Source organism: Thalassophryne amazonica, chromosome 6 (genome assembly GCF_902500255.1).
Source record: "Thalassophryne amazonica chromosome 6, fThaAma1.1, whole genome shotgun sequence".
Lineage (NCBI taxonomy): Eukaryota > Metazoa > Chordata > Actinopteri > Batrachoidiformes > Batrachoididae > Thalassophryne > Thalassophryne amazonica.
In genome coordinates this window covers 12,485,910-12,502,527 of record NC_047108.1, presented here as the reverse complement: position 1 = coordinate 12,502,527, position 16,618 = coordinate 12,485,910, and the positions used below count along the sequence as shown (strand labels likewise).

General features: G+C 42.1%; 1 protein-coding gene across 2 annotated transcripts in view; it reads right to left on the bottom strand.

Moving 5' to 3' along the window:
* Nucleotides 1-4,099: 4,099 nt before the first annotated feature.
* The window catches only part of ifrd2 (interferon-related developmental regulator 2), a 43,002-nt gene continuing 30,483 nt past the window's right edge, over nt 4,100-16,618 (bottom strand). For both annotated transcript variants that reach the window (XM_034171765.1, XM_034171766.1), the window contains 2 exons: nt 5,708-5,800; nt 4,100-4,536 (listed from right to left, as the gene is read on the bottom strand). In XM_034171765.1, coding sequence (XP_034027656.1) covers nt 4,456-4,536; nt 5,708-5,800 — 174 coding nt within the window. In that variant the 3' untranslated portion in view covers nt 4,100-4,455. The remainder of the gene's footprint in view (nt 4,537-5,707; nt 5,801-16,618) is intronic.

The window sequence follows — 16,618 nt, the reverse complement described above, 5'->3', positions numbered from 1 at the left end:
CAACCAAAAACAGCCACCAGAGGACGCTGGGGTATGCCCAACCTCGACAATAGCTAACAACATCTAGCCGAGGTAACTAAGAGGCTACCAGTGAGTCGTCAGAACAACTGTTCACCGTCAGCTGCAGCTAAAAGGAGCTAAAGTAACCAGTTTGTTGGCTAACACGTTTGTTGCTACAATTATTAACAATTCAATAGTCAAATGTTTTTACACTGACTCAGTTTAAGAACACATAAACACTGTGTGTAATATTTAAGTCCACGAGTTCATTGAGGCAACAATAATAAATAATTCCCAATTCCCAGGTGAAATAAATGCAGCATAGTACACGCCCACCAATGACATCATAGCAGGTCCTACTTCACATCCTGCTGTTTTCTGCCCATTCCGTACAGGAACCAGATTTATGTTTTCAGAACTTGTACACTTTGGTTGAAATACTCTGACTGGTTCTGACCAAAACAAAACCTGTTAAAGAAAATGCCAGCAGCTTCGCCCTGTGATAAGCTGTAGAAAAGTGGTAACCAATTTTTTTTTTGGGGGGGGGGGGTACTGAAGACATTCCATCAGGAAATTACAATATGAGCCACCAGGAAGTAGTCTGAGTCAATCATAACTCATCAGCACCAGACAAGATACAGCTGTGTTCAAAATAATAGCAGTGTGTTTTAAAAGCGCAAGTAAAGCTCAAAATCCTTAAAACGGGTTTTATTTCTGTACAGGAAAATGCATTGGGAACACTGCACATTCTATTCCGGTTAACACAGCTTGGTCATTTTAATGATGTATAGGATAAAACTAATTAGGATTTAGAAACACAGACACTGCGCAAAAGAATTATGTTCGTGGTATGTTAAAATATAGTGAAAGGCATTCAAAGAAGTCAACCCAGAGTTTCACTTCTGATTGGAGGACATTTCAATCAGAGGGAGCACAAAAACTAAAAGCTTTCTTTCTGGTTTCAGTGCAGACACGAGGGACACGGAAGCACAGCATGTCATTTGCATGCAAAGCACATCAGCTTTCAGATCTCCGAAGTAAACTGAATAAATATATTGGAACCAGCCCAATAAGTAAATCAGCGTCATCCACTGTATCGACTTACAAAGAGGGCATGCCAGCATTGGCGTACAAGTCACAGAGGTGTGTGAGGCAGCTACAACCAGTGATGAATCTCAAGACACAGCAGAGTCAAGGACTGTAGAAGCACACATATACACGACATTGTCGTAGTCCACTAAAGTCAAGAAAGTAGCAGTTATCAGGAGCTTCCTAGCTCTTAAGGAAAAACATGGCTTATTTCTATAAAGGAAGCCTAGCTTCACCCTCAAGTGTTTAAGATGAACTTTAAAAGAAAACTGTGTCAATAGTTAATTCCAAATACTTGTAACTGCTGACGAGCTTGAGAATTTTACCTCGAGCAGTTTTAATTGATGGTATATTCTCCAAGGAAACAGGTGACTTTGAGAAACATTATTTTGGATTTTTCTGCATTCAAGAGCAGTCTGAATTTCTCCACAGGGCACTGCACTACGTCAAAAGCAGACTGCAAAAATTCAAATGCCTGTGTCACAGAGTTTGAACAATAGATTACAATGTGATGTGCATAAAGATGACAGAAGCCATTTGATAGGTTTGCACAAAGATCAGTAGTATAACTTGTTAACAAAATAGGTCCTAAAACTGAACCTTGAGAAACACCTTTTGATATTATGATATGAGGATGTTTCTCATACTATGGTGTCAGGTCAATTTATCATATACCAGCCATCACGGATCAGTTTGAATACATTATGCTGAAGAAGAAATGTCCTTGAAATGGGTGTTTCAACAAGACAGTGACCCCAAACACACCAGCAAGTGAGCAACATCTTGGTTCAAGACCAACATGATTACTGTTATGGAGGGGCCAGCCCAATCCCAGGACCTTAAACCAATAGAAAACGCGTGATTTGACATCAAACATGCCACTTCTGAGGGGGGGGGAAACAAACAAACAAACAAACAAACAAAAAATAAGAAATGCAGAGAAACTGTGGAATGTAGTCCAATGGTCCTGGGCTGGAATACCTGCCCACAGGTGCCAGAAAATGGTGGACTCCATGAAACACAGATGTGAAGCAGTTGACAGAAACTGTTTATACAACTAAAAATTAGTTGAGTGATTCACAGAAAAGTTAATTATCAAGCATTTCTCAATTTATGCAGTAAATGTTTGCGTTTGTAAAGAAAAATGCAGACACTGCTATTTTTGAACAGTCTATTATTCATTTTTTCACACAAATCTTTCTTCATGTTTTGATTTGGAATTGAATGTAGTGTTCCCAATGCATTTGTGTGTATTGTAAGGATTTTGAGCTTCACTCACTTTTTTAAACACACTGCTATTATTTTGAACACAAATGTATTAGCAATGGTAACAGTAGGGCTTCAGGTCCGAAAAGTGTGATTTCAGAAATAATACTTTAAAATGACATAATTTATAAAGCACGGCCGGTATCAGTTATCAAATCTTTTTGGAGAAATTTCACAGTAAATTTTCTTTTTTATGCATCAGATTATATTTTATTACGTCACATTTTTTAAAAAATCTAGAAGTTGAGTCAAAAAAAGTGGAATTCTTATTTTGATGTAAACATTTCCCCATTAAAATGGTTTCATTGAACAAACTAGTTTGGGAATCCAAATTCCTTAAAAGGGGAAGTTTAACATTTTTTCAACCTGTGCTCAATTTTTTTTTAAGGAGTTTTCACTCAGAGACAAAAATGTATGTATTCTGCACAACACTGATTAAAACACAAACGCCATCACATGGTCACCAGCTAATTAACGTAAGGGTGGAGTAAGTGAAAAAAAAAACTAGCCCATTCTTGGTGCCACTGCTCAGGTGAAAATGTCTTTAGAAGTGTCCATGAGCATGGAGATGATCCTTATGGAGGTAAACATGCACACTTAACCTATGAAATACAAACAAAACTTTTTTTAAATGACACATTACATAGTTAGCCGCTTGTCGTAGCCTCCTAGCCATCTGACGGTGCTGTTGTCCACTAAATGATTTCAAGTTGGTTGCTAATGGGGAGTTCATTCTGACAGACATCTAAAAACAGATACCAGGATGAAAAAATGTCAACTGTCCCCTTTAAGTTAAGGCCCTGTCACACCTCGATGATTTATCCAGCGTATGCTGACCATATTAAAAAAAAAAAAAACACTGGTATACGTCTAATATGTTATGGCTAAGTTTTGTGTAAGTTAAGAGCATGTTGAAGCATGCTGATATACATTATAATACGCCGAGCACTTTGAAAAATTTTGGGCATGCTGAAAATTTTCACCGCATGCCAGCGCACGACTCATATGTTCCACACATGCAGAACTTAAGTTGTAGATAAGTTATGCAATTGTTGACACACATTTCTTGTAATTTACTTACAAGTCAAAATACATCCATTAACGCTGTCCATTGATTGCCTGAAACCTGCAGTCCTCATGCGAAGTGTTTCATTCACACACGGAGTAAATCTAAAGTCTGTTTGTTCCAGTCTGATTCATCATCACAGTCTTGATGAACATGTAGCCACATAAAGCCTCCTATTTTTGGAAAATGCTTTAATTCCTTGTCATGGTTGGAAACCCAGCAATTCCATCAGTGATTTTTCTGCTTCAGGTGCGTTTCTCAGAGGATGCCGTTTTCGCGGTCTGATCGGTTCCTCCCGTCTGATCTGATCAGTCAGATGGGAGGAACTGGCGCTGCACTGGTCGCGGTCTTGGTGCTTGAAAAGTATTGAGTCACAGCGATTCACTTAGTCACAGCAGCATTTGCCGCAGCCATCAGTCAACTCATCAGCATTCTGCTTGTGATGAAAATTATCTACATAGATAAAAATAAAATAAGATAAAATAAAATAATGTTAAATTACTTTGTTTCTGACCTGCACCACACCGTGCAGTACTGACTCAAACCACTCGGTGGGAATGGGGCTGTCGTCCACAGCTGGCTAATTGCCAAGGTGTGACAGCTGCATTCATTTATTAGACGTATGTCAGCGTTTTTAACACGGTCAGCATACGCAGGCTAAATCATTAAGGCTGTTTAAGGTTTGGAGCCATTTATGGGCTTTGATCTTCTTGGTAAGAACTCACAACATCATAAAAATCTCAGAAAGATGATATCTGTGATCCCCTTCTCAGGTGCTTTCGTGTGTACATCGTTGTACTCAAGGAAGCATTTGACTCAACTTCTAGAGCTGTTCTACAATCTGCAGCAACAGTTAACTTCAGGAAATCCTCTGAACCACAGAGCCCTTCAAATCTCCTCCTTCCAAACGAGTCGCCATGAAAAAAACAAATTCATGCTGACAAAATGTTGGCTGTGCCGAGTCTGCGGGCGAGTGGGTCTTAACGTGTGTCAGTGTTTGAAGGCACTGAATCCACATTGACGTGCTGGTCGTGTCACATGACGTCGGCTCGTTTGTCCCGGACTTTGTTCCGTTGTTTTGTCCGGGCTTTGAAGGCAGCAGCGTTGAAGAGATGCTGTTGAAGATAAAGAGATCAGAGTTATCGTGCCAGACAACTTCTGAATCAGATCATGAGCAAAACATCACCTTTAAAAGGACCACAATTCACTCACTCTGTCATTCACTCTGACAACTTAACTCCGAATGTAGACTTTTTGCACTCTGAACGGACAAAAATGAAACAATATGCTTATGTCACTGACATAAATGGGCAAAGCTCTTCACCATCTCACCATGTCATTTAGGTCCTTCGGACTTTTCAGTAAAATAGTTCTGGGGAGCATTAGCATGGCTAAATCACTTCAGCTCCAGACCCCCCCACCCCCCAACTACAGCCCTCTTAACCACCCGCCATTTTAAGAAATTTTTCTTTATGTGCTCTCACATGCCTGGAAAGTCCTCCACATCTCATTTAGGTCCTTCAGACTTTGTTTTTCAGTAAATGCTCTGGGGAGCATTAGCATGGCTAAAAACAATTGTTCCACTGTTTACAATACGAGTGTGTACAACATGACCGACTTCGTGGTTTGTGATGGCATATAAAAACAGGTTATATAATTTACATATGATGTTACATTAGAAAGACTGGTGTCCTGTACAGGGTGTACCCTGTCTCACGCCCTATGACTGCTGGGATGGGCTCGAGCCCCCATGACCTGATCTTGGATAAGCGGTTAAAGATGAATGGGTGATGGGGTTAGATTACAGTGCAGCAGAAAACATTATTTACAGAGGACATTTACACCACTTTCAAATGGTGAAACAAGCACCAAATTTGGCATAAATACTCCTTAGACATTACTCTTTTGAAGAAAAAAAAAGAATTTTTAGTAGGCAGCCAGGTAGAGGTCAAGTGAAGAATTACATTGGGGTCAAAATTAAGTCATCAATCAAATTGAAAACTATACCAAATTATTTGCCTGATCATAAATATTCCAAAAAGGTATAATTTGGACTACTTATGACTGAATTTTATGGCGTTATGGGGTAAAAACAGCAAGAATGGTGACAAAGGTCAATTTCAGTTTGTACAGGGGTCAAAAGTTAAAGTTGCTCCAATTTTGGTAAAAGGGGGTGCTAATTATTGACTGAAGACACTTTGTTGATTTGACGCTGCCTCAGAATTATGACCACAGACTCAGTGGTCTGGTTTCTCTGGTGGGTAGAAGTAGAAGAATCACTGTTACCTTCTCAAACCGTGAGATCTTGTTGCCTCTTACAGCAGCGCCCAGGATCAGCGGAGGGCCCAATTGAAATATGTCCCTCAACAGTGGATTGTACTGCACAAAAACAGACACCAGCATTAAAGTGCATCACAAAAACAGACATTTTTCTGTTATTTTTGTTAAATGTCCGCTTCACGTGTGGAACAAATTTAGTTTGAGCTAAAGAATGTGAGCGCGATTTTAACACCCGACCGATACGGAAACATTAAGAAGCACCATGTTCATCTTCACACCACTGATGAGCGCCGCTCCGTTTGTCCTTAAAGGAATCAACTTTTCAGCAACTTAGTGTCAGTAATTTTTTTTTTAAACATGAATTCTGCAGTAGGGAAGTCTGCATTGGTAAGATTTTATAGATATCGATTCTGCTTATCGATCTGATTCTTTATCGTTTCTAGAGTAGCGGCAGCAGCAGATCCTGCGTGCACTTATTTTTTTTATTAAATATAACAATATGAGTGTAGGAATGACAATCCAGCCCTCATGTTCATGTGGCAACAGGTAGATAATTCAAATGATTATATTAAGAGCTGCTCTGGAAGGCAGAATTCATGTTGTGGATCAGCTGCAGCTGGTGGAAATAACCGCAAATGAGTCAAAGCGCGTTCACACGGACTGATCAATTTACTGCTCTGATATATTCAATCATCTTTACACTTATATTTATTCCCCCTTTTGACAGTTTTCTGTTATAAATGAATATATATAGCTTAGTAACGTAGTACAGTGACACAGCAGTGGCCATGGCACACCAGAGTTTTTTTTAAATTGGAGCAAGACGGAGCGCGCAGCGTGTCGTCAGACAGTGTGGATTCTGATGATGATGGAGATGATCCCTCTTTTGGTCTGGATGAGGAACCAGAGAAGGTGGGTCCACCGACATGTGCACAGATCTCCACAGCTTCTGTTTGCAGTTTCTTCAGGACTCTGCGCTATGAGCTCCGTCCCAGCGCCGAGTCCTGGAACTCAGAGATGCAGACACACACTGCTCCAGCTGTGGCTCCAGGTGTGTTTCGTTTAAAGCGTTGAGATCGTTATCTTTGGTTTTGTTTAGTTCCTTAGATAATCAGAAGAGACACGCACATTCAAGATGTGTAAAAAAGACGTGCTGGATCAAAAATCAATCAATCAATCAATTTTATTTATATAGCGCCAAATCACAACAAACAGTTGCCCCAAGGCGCTTTATATTGTAAGGCAAGGCCATACAATAATTACGTAAAAACCCCAATGGTCAAAACGACCCCTTTTGAGCAAACACTTGGCGACAGTGGGAAGGAAAAACTCCCTTTTAACAGGAAGAAACCTCCAGCAGAACCAGGGAGGAGCCTGAAAGCTGAAGGCTCTGCCTCCCATTCTACTCTTATAAACCCTAGGAACTACAAGTAAGCCTGCAGTCTGAGAGCGAAGCGCTCTATTGGGGTGATATGGTACTATGAGGTCCCTAAGATAAGATGGGACCTGATTATTCAAAACCTTATAAGTAAGAAGAAGAATTTTAAATTCTATTCTAGAATTAACAGGAAGCCAATGAAGAGAGGCCAATATGGGTGAGATATGCTCTCTCCTTCTAGTCCCCGTTAGTACTCTAGCTGCAGCATTTTGAATTAACTGAAGGCTTTTCAGGGAACTTTTAGGAAAACCTGAAAATAATGAATTACAATAGTCCAGCCTAGAGGAAATAAATGCATGAATTAGTTTTTCAGCATAACTCTGAGACAAGACCTTTCTAATTTTAGAGATATTGCGTAAATGCAAAAAAGAAGTCCTACATATTTGTTTAATATGCGCTTTGAATGACATATCCTGATCAAAAATGACTCCAAGATTTCTCACAGTATTACTAGAGGTCAGGGTAATGCCATCCAGAGTAAGGATGTGGTTAGACACCATGTTTCTAAGATTTGTGGGGCCAAGTACAATAACTTCAGTTTTATCTGAGTTTAAAAGCAGGAAATTAGAGGTCATCCATGTCCTTATGTCTGTAAGACAATCCTGCAGTTTAGCTAATTGGTGTGTTTCCTCTGGCTTCATGGATAGATAAAGCTGGGTATCATCTGCGTAACAATGAAAATTTAAGCAATGCCGTCTAATAATACTGCCTAAGGGAAGCATGTATAAAGTGAATAAAATTGGTCCTAGCACAGAACCTTGTGGAACTCCATAATTAACCTTAGTCTGTGAAGAAGACTCCCCATTGACATGAACAAATTGTAATCTGTTAGATAAATATGATTCAAACCACCGCAGCGCAGTGCCTTTAATACCTATGGCATGCTCTAATCTCTGTAATAAAATTTTATGGTCAACAGTATCAAAAGCAGCACTGAGGTCTAACAGAACAAGCACAGAGGTGAGTCCACTGTCTGAGGCCATAAGAAGATCATTTGTAACCTTCACTAATGCTGTTTCTGTACTATGATGAATTCTAAAACCTGACTGAAACTCTTCAAATAGACCATTCCTCTGCAGATGATCAGTTAGCTGTTTTACAACTACCCTTTCAAGAATTTTTGAGAGAAAAGGAAGGTTGGAGATTGGCCTATAATTAGCTAAGATAGCTGGGTCAAGTGATGGCTTTTTAAGTAATGGTTTAATTACTGCCACCTTAAAAGCCTGTGGTACATAGCCAACTAACAAAGATAGATTGATCATATTTAAGATCGAAGCATTAAATAATGGTAGGGCTTCCTTGAGCAGCCTGGTAGGAATGGGGTCTAATAAACATGTTGATGGTTTGGATGAAGTAACTAATGAAAATAACTCAGACAGAACAATCTGAGAGAAAGAGTCTAACCAAATACCGGCATCACTGAAAGCAGCCAAAGATAACGATACGTCTTTGGGATGGTTATGAGTAATTTTTTCTCTAATAGTTAAAATTTTATTAACAAAGAAAGTCATGAAGTCATTACTAGTTAAAGTTAAAGGAATACTCGGCTCTGACTCTTTGTCAGCCTGGCTACAGTGCTGAAAAGAAACCTGGGGTTGTTCTTATTTTCTTCAATTAGTGATGAGTAGTAAGATGTCCTAGCTTTACGGAGGGCTTTTTTTATAGAGCAACAGACTCTTTTTCCAGGATAAGTGAAGATCTTCTAAATTAGTGAGACGTCATTTCCTCTCCAACTTACGGGTTATCTGCTTTAAGCTGCGAGTTTGTGAGTTATTCCACGGAGTCAGGCACTTCTGATTTAAAGCTCTCTTTTTCAGAGGAGCTACAGCATCCAAAGTTGTCTTCAATGAGGATGTAAAACTACTGACGAGATACTCTATCTCACTTACAGAGTTTAGGTAGCTACTCTGCACTGTGTTGGTATATGGCATTAGAGAACATAAAGAAGGAATCATATCCTTAAACCTAGTTACAGCACTTTCTGAAAGACTTCTAGTGTAATGAAACTTATTCCCCACTGCTGGGTAGTCCATCAGAGTAAATGTAAATGTTATTAAGAAATGATCAGACAGAAGGGAGTTTTCAGGGAATACTGTTAAGTCTTCAATTTCCATACCATAAGTCAGAACAAGATCTAAGATATGATTAAAGTGGTGGGTGGACTCATTTACATTTTGAGCAAAGCCAACTGAGTCTAATAATAGATTAAATGCAGTGTTGAGGCTGTCATTCTCAGCATCTGTGTGGATGTTAAAATCGCCCACTATAATTATCTTATCTGAGCTAAGCACTAAGTCAGACAAAAGTTCTGAAAATTCACAGAGAAACTCACAGTAACGAAAAGGAGAACGATAGATAACAACAAATAAAACTGGTTTCTGGGACTTCCAATTTGGATGGACAAGACTAAGAGTCAAGCTTTCAAATGAATTAAAGCTCTGTCTGGGTTTTTGGTTAATTAATAAGCTGGAATGGAAGATTGCTGCTAATCCTCCGCCTCGGCCCGTGCTACGAGCGTTCTGGCAGTTAGTGTGACTCGGGGGTGTTGACTTATTTAAACTAACATATTCATCCTGCTGTAACCAGGTTTCTGTAAGGCAGAATAAATCAATATGTTGATCAATTATTATATCATTTACTAACAGGGACTTAGAAGAGAGAGACCTAATGTTTAATAGACCACATTTAACTGTTTTAGTCTGTGGTGCAGTTGAAGGTGCTATATTATTTTTTCTTTTTGAATTTTTATGCTTAAATAGATTTTTGCTGGTTATTGGTGGTCTGGGAGCAGGCACCGTCTCTATGGGGATGGGGTAATGAGGGGATGGCAGGGGGAGAGAAGCTGCAGAGAGGTGTGTAAGACTACAACTCTGCTTCCTGGTCCCAACCCTGGATAGTCACGGTTTGGAGGATTTAAGAAAATTGGCCAGATTTCTAGAAATGAGAGCTGCTCCATCCAAAGTGGGATGGATGCCGTCTCTCCTAACAAGACCAGGTTTTCCCCAGAAGCTTTGCCAATTATCTATGAAGCCTACCTCATTTTTTGGACACCACTCAGACAGCCAGCAATTCAAGGAGAACATGCGGCTAAACATGTCACTCCCAGTCCGATTGGGGAGGGGCCCAGAGAAAACTACAGAGTCTGACATTGTTTTTGCAAAGTTACACACCGATTCAATGTTAATTTTACTGACCTCCGATTGGCGTAACCGGGTGTCATTACTGCCGACATGAATTACAATCTTACCAAATTTACGCTTAGCCTTAGCCAGCAGTTTCAAATTCCCTTCAATGTCGCCTGCTCTGGCCCCCGGAAGACAATTGACCATGGTTGCTGGTGTCGCTAACTTCACATTTCTCAAAACAGAGTCGCCAATAACCAGAGTTTGATCCTCGGCGGGTGTGTCGCGAGTGAGGAAAAACGGTTAGAAATGTGAACGGGTTGGCGGTGTACACGGGGCTTCTGTTTAGGACTACGCTTCCTCCTCACAGTCACCCAGTCGGCCTGCTTTCCCGGCTGCTCGGGATCTGCCAGAGGGAAACTAACGGCAGCTAAGCTACCTTGGTCCGCACCGACTACAGGGGCCTGGCTAGCTGTAGAATTTTCCACGGTGCGGAGCCGAGTCTCCAATTCGCCCAGCCTGGCCTCCAAAGCTACGAATAAGCTACACTTATTACAAGTACCATTACTGCTAAAGGAGGCCGAGGAATAACTAAACATTTCACACCCAGAGCAGAAAAGTGCGGGAGAGACAGGAGAAGCCGCCATGCTAAACCGGCTAAGAGCTAGTAGCTGCGCTAAGCTTGCGGATTCCTAAAAACACACAAAGTGAATAATGTGTAAATAATTTAGAGGTGATTCAGCAGAGGGAGTGCTTTAGTTAAGGCACGTGAAGATAACACTGGGAAACAAATCGTTATCTAGGTAACTAGATCAATCTAACTGCGCAGATTAAACAGCTAACAGATACAGCAAAACACCGCTGTGCTCCGGAACAGGAAGTGATACAATACCGCAGTGAGAGCCAACCACCAGTAGAGGCAAGCAAGAGAAAAAGAGACAAATATCAAAGCAAAAATCCGCACAACTTGAGCGCTCCCATGCAAAAGCTTTATTTGGACACAAACAGCAAAATAGCTGCGCCAGAATCTTGACATTTTGCTGAAATGGCGATGGGATGTGGTTTCTGTTTTGTTTTTTCCTTAACTTGTAAAATTTAACCTTTTTTTTTTTTTTTAGGTTGGTGGGTTGGGTCCCTGCGTTATTTTTTTTAATCCCTCTTTCTCTGCAATTGAGCAGATGCATTTCTGCTGGAGGTTGAACATGCAAGCCTCGCAGTCAGTTTTTATTTTTAAATTATTATTATTTTATTTAAGTTACAGTGTTTGTGAAGCGTTGTGTGTTGCCCAAAAAAGCAAAAATTGAAAAGCGAAATACTTGGTGCGAGTCTGTGCAAAACACAGAAGAAAGAGTGGACTTTTGCTGAGAGGATCTTTCAGAAACTGTTTGTCAGTGTGGCTGAGAACAGAGCTGTGACTCACCCGGGGTGAGAGGAGTGCTGATCCCCTCACGTCAGGCAGAGAGAGAGACAGCAGCCGGCCACCGGGTCAAATCACTGCCCACATAGAGCGGACCATGTGTTTTTTAATAATAGACAAACACACAGCTTCGCTTTAAATGCACAGTCAGTCTATTTCAGATGAGCGGCGTGGACCCTTTCTCATAAAAAGGCTGAATTTTACTTTGTGTGTCACACTGGAAAGCAGTAGCTTTAGGCGCCAATTTGATTAGTGCTTACATGGTTTATGGGCATGCTCTAGTCTTCTTCTGTTTTTTTCTGGGGATGTTACCGCGCCACATACAGGCCTGGCATATGTACTACAATGTTAAACGAAGCTTCGCGCCACAGAATTTGCCTTGAACATTTTTTGTAATCGAATCATTCAAGTTACTCGGCTAATCGTTTCAGCCCTAATTGTTTCCCTTATCAATACCTCTTCTGAATGTTCTGTGTACTAAAAGTAGACTTTACAAGTTTTCTGTGTCAACAACATTTTATTAAGCCTTAAAGTAAATAAATATGAAAGTGGTCACTGGATCCTTGATCTCTGGACATAAATAAAATAAAATCTGTAGTTTTTGTCAAAAAGGATTTCCTTTCAGAAATTAATGAGAGAAATTTAACTCCATAGCCTCTGAGCTGAGCTCAGCTGGTGTCGCAGACCCAATGGTCTGCCCCTAAAAATCAGTCCACCTTTTGCATCTGCGCATGCGTCATTTCGGACCACAGCAGGACGTCTGAGATCGCATTTCTTCACCAAAAGCAATCAAATGGATTAATGGGATTATTAACCATCAGATGATAAAGGTAAAACCCCTTAAATCATTCTAAAGTCAGTTTTAAGGAGAAACTAGGCCATTTTAAGCAGAAACTCTGAATGCATCAGCTAGCAGCTCGCTTAGCAGTGGCACTCTGATCACTTCCACCATCTTTGAAATAATGCTGAATTTGTGTGGAAATGACTGTTGTACATTGTTGACCCTGACTGGGGATGTTGTCGGGCGGTGGAAGGAATACTTTGAGGATCTCCTCAATCCCATCGTCACATCTTCCGAAGAGGAAGCAGAGACTGGGGACTCAGAGGCGGACTCATCCATCACCTGGGCCAAAGTCACCGAGGTGGTCAGAAAGCTCCTCAGTGGCAAGGCTCCTGGGGTGGATGAAATCCGTCCTGAGTACCTTAAGTCTCTGGATGTTGTGGGCCTGTCTTGGTTGACATGCCCCTGCAACATCGCCTGGTGGTCGGGGACAGTGCCTCTGGATTGCCAGACTGGGGTGGTGGTCCCTCTGTTTAAGAAGGGGGACCGGAGGGTGTGCTCCAACTACAGGGGGATCACCCTCCTCAGCCTCCCCGGTAAGGTCTATTCCAGAGTACTGGAGAGGAGAATTCGACTGATAGTTGAACCTCGGATTCAGGAGGAGCAGTGTCGTTTTCGTCCTGGTCGCGGCACACTGGACCAGCTATACACCCTTCATCGAGTGCTCAAGGGTTCATGAGAGTTCGCCCAACCAGTCCACATGTGTTTTGTAGATCTGGAGAAGGCGTTCAACTGTGTCCCTCGGGGTGCCCTGTGGGGGGTGCTCCGGGAGTACGGGGTCCTTTGCTAAGGGCTATCCGGTCCCTGTACGACCGCAGCAGGAGCTTGGTTCACATTGCCGGTAGTAAGTCAAACCTGTTTCCAGTGCACGTTGGCCTCCGCCAGGGCTGCCCTTTGTCACCAGTTCTGTTCATTACCTTTATGGACAGAATTTCTAGGTGCAGCCAAGGTGTAGAGGGGGTCCGGTTTGAGAACCACAGAATCTCATCTCTGCTGTTTGTGGACGATGTGGTTCGGCTGGCTTCATCAAATCAGGACCTTCAGCATGCACTGGGGCGGTTTACAGCCGAGTGTGAAGCGTCCGGGATGAAAATCAGCACCTCCAAAGCCGAGGCCATGGTTCTCGACCGGAAAAAGGTGCCTTGCCCTCTTCAGGTCGGTGGAGTGCCCTTGCCTCAAGTGGAGGAGTTTAAGTATCTCGGGGTCTTGTTCACAAGCGAGGGATGGATGGAGCGTGAGATGGAAAGACGGATCGGTGCAGCATCTGCAATGATGCGATCGCTGTATCGGACCGTCGTGGTGAAGAGAGAGCTGAGCAGGGGGGCAAAGCTCTCGATTTACTGATCGATCTACGTTCCGACCCTCACCTATGATCATGAGATTTGGCTCATGACCGAAAGAACAAGATCGCGAGTACCAACAGCCGAGATGAGTTTCCTCCGCAGGGTGGCTGGATGCTCCCTTAGAGAAAGGGTGAGGAGCTCGGTCACTCTGGAGGGGCTCGGAGTCGAGCTGCTGCTGCTCCACGTCGAAAGGAGCCAGCTGAGGTGGCTCAGGCATCTTTTCCGGATGCCCCCTGGACGCCTCGCTGGAAAGTTTGTCCGGGCACGTCCCATCGGGAGGAGGCCCCGGGGAAGACCCAGGACAAGCTGGAGGGACTACATCTCTCAGCTGGCTTGGGAACACCTCGGGGTTCCCCTGGAGGAGCTGGGGGAGGTGTGTGCGGATCAGGAGGTCTGGGTGGCTTTGCGTGAGCTGCTCCCCCCGCGACCCAACTTCGGATGAAGCGGAAGAAAATGGATGGATGGACTGTTGTACAAAAGCTTCAGATATCTGTCGCTGAGATAGATGATGACTGGAGTGCAGTTTGAAGCAGAAAAGAGGTGATAATCCATGCACCACGCCATGAACCATGTCATCGGGGGGACCAATTTTTAGGGGGACCGTTTGGTCGGCAACACCGGCTGCGAAGCATGTCAGGATCAATGTAATTCATAAAGAACAGAGGACATCTTATTTTGGGAGGAAAAAAAATGTTTTGCTCTGTTGCAATTTATTGTTTGTATTATAATCAATCAATCAATTTTTTTTATATAGCGCCAAATCACAACAAACAGTTGCCCCAAGGCGCTTTATATTGTAAGGCAAGGCCATACAATAATTATGTAAAACCCCAACGGTCAAAACGACCCCCTGTGAGCAAGCACTTGGCTACAGTGGGAAGGAAAAACTCCCTTTTAACAGGAAGAAACCTCCAGCAGAACCAGGCTCAGGGAGGGGCAGTCGTCTGCTGGGACTGGTTGGGGCTGAGGGAGAGAACCAGGAAAAAGACATGCTGTGGAGGGGAGCAGAGATCGATCACTAATGATTAAATGCAGAGTGGTGCATACAGAGCAAAAACAGAAAGAAACAGTGCATCATGGGAACCCCCCAGCAGTCTACATCTATAGCAGCATAACTAAGGGATGGTTCAGGGTCACCTGATCCAGCCCTAACTATAAGCTTTAGCAAAAAGGAAAGTTTTAAGCCTAATCTTAAAAGTAGAGAGGGTGTCTGTCTCTCTGATCTGAATTGGGAGCTGGTTCCACAGGAGAGGAGCCTGAAAGCTGAAGGCTCTGCCTCCCATTCTACTCTTACAAACCCTAGGAACTACAAGTAAGCCTGCAGTCTGAGAGCGAAGCGCTCTATTGGGGTGATATGGTACTACGAGATCCCTAAGATAAGATGGGACCTGATTATTCAAAACCTTATAAGTAAGAAGAAGAATTTTAAATTCTATTCTAGAATTAACAGGAAGCCAATGAAGAGAGGCCAATATGGGTGAGATATGCTCTCTCCTTCTAGTCCCCGTCAGTACTCTAGCTGCAGCATTTTGAACTAACTGAAGGCTTTTCAGGGAACTTTTAGGACAACCTGATAATAATGAATTACAATAGTCCAGCCTAGAGGAAATAAATGCATGAATTAGTTTTTCAGCATCACTCTGAGACAAGACCTTTCTGATTTTAGAGATATTGCGTAAATGCAAAAAAGCAGTCCTACATATTTGTTTAATATGCGCTTTGAATGACATATCCTGATCAAAAATTACTCCAAGATTTCTCACAGTATTACTAGAGGTCAGGGTAATGCCATCCAGAGTAAGGATCTGGTTAGACACCATGTTTCTAAGATTTGTGGGGCCAAGTACAATAACTTCAGTTTTATCTGAGTTTAAAAGCAGGAAATTAGAGGTCATCCATGTCTTTATGTCTGTAAGACAAACCTGCAGTTTAGCTAATTGGTGTGTGTCCTCTGGCTTCATGGATAGATAAAGCTGGGTATCATCTGCGTAACAATGAAAATTTAAGCAATACCGTCTAATAATACTGCCTAAGGGAAGCATGTATAAAGTGAATAAAATTGGTCCTAGCACAGAACCTTGTGGAACTCCATAATTAACTTTAGTCTGTGAAGAAGATTCCCCATTTACTTGAACAAATTGTAATCTATTAGACAAATATGATTCAAACCACCGCAGGGCAGTGCCTTTAATACCTATGGCATGCTCTAATCTCTGTAATAAAATTTTATGGTCAACAGTATCAAAAGCAGCACTGAGGTCTAACAGAACAAGCACAGAGATGAGTCCACTGTCCGAGGCCATAAGAAGAACATTTGTAACCTTCACTAATGCTGTTTCTGTACTATGATGAATTCTAAAACCTGACTGAAACTCTTCAAATAGACCATTCCTCTGCAGATGATCAGTTAGCTGTTTTACAACTACCCTTTCAAGAATTTTTGAGAGAAAAGGAAGGTTGGAGATTGGCCTATAATTAGCTAAGATAGCTGGGTCAAGTGATGGCTTTTTAAGTAATGGTTTAATTACTGCCACCTTAAAAGCCTGTGGTACATAGCCAACTAACAAAGATAGATTGATCATATTTAAGATCGAAGCATTAAATAATGGTAGGGCTTCCTTGAGCAGCCAGGTAGGAATGGGGTCTAATAAACATGTTGATGGTTTGGATGAAGTAACTAATGAAAATAACTCAGACAGAACAATCGGAGAGAAAGAGTCTAACCAAATACCGGCATCACTGAAAGCAGCCAAAGA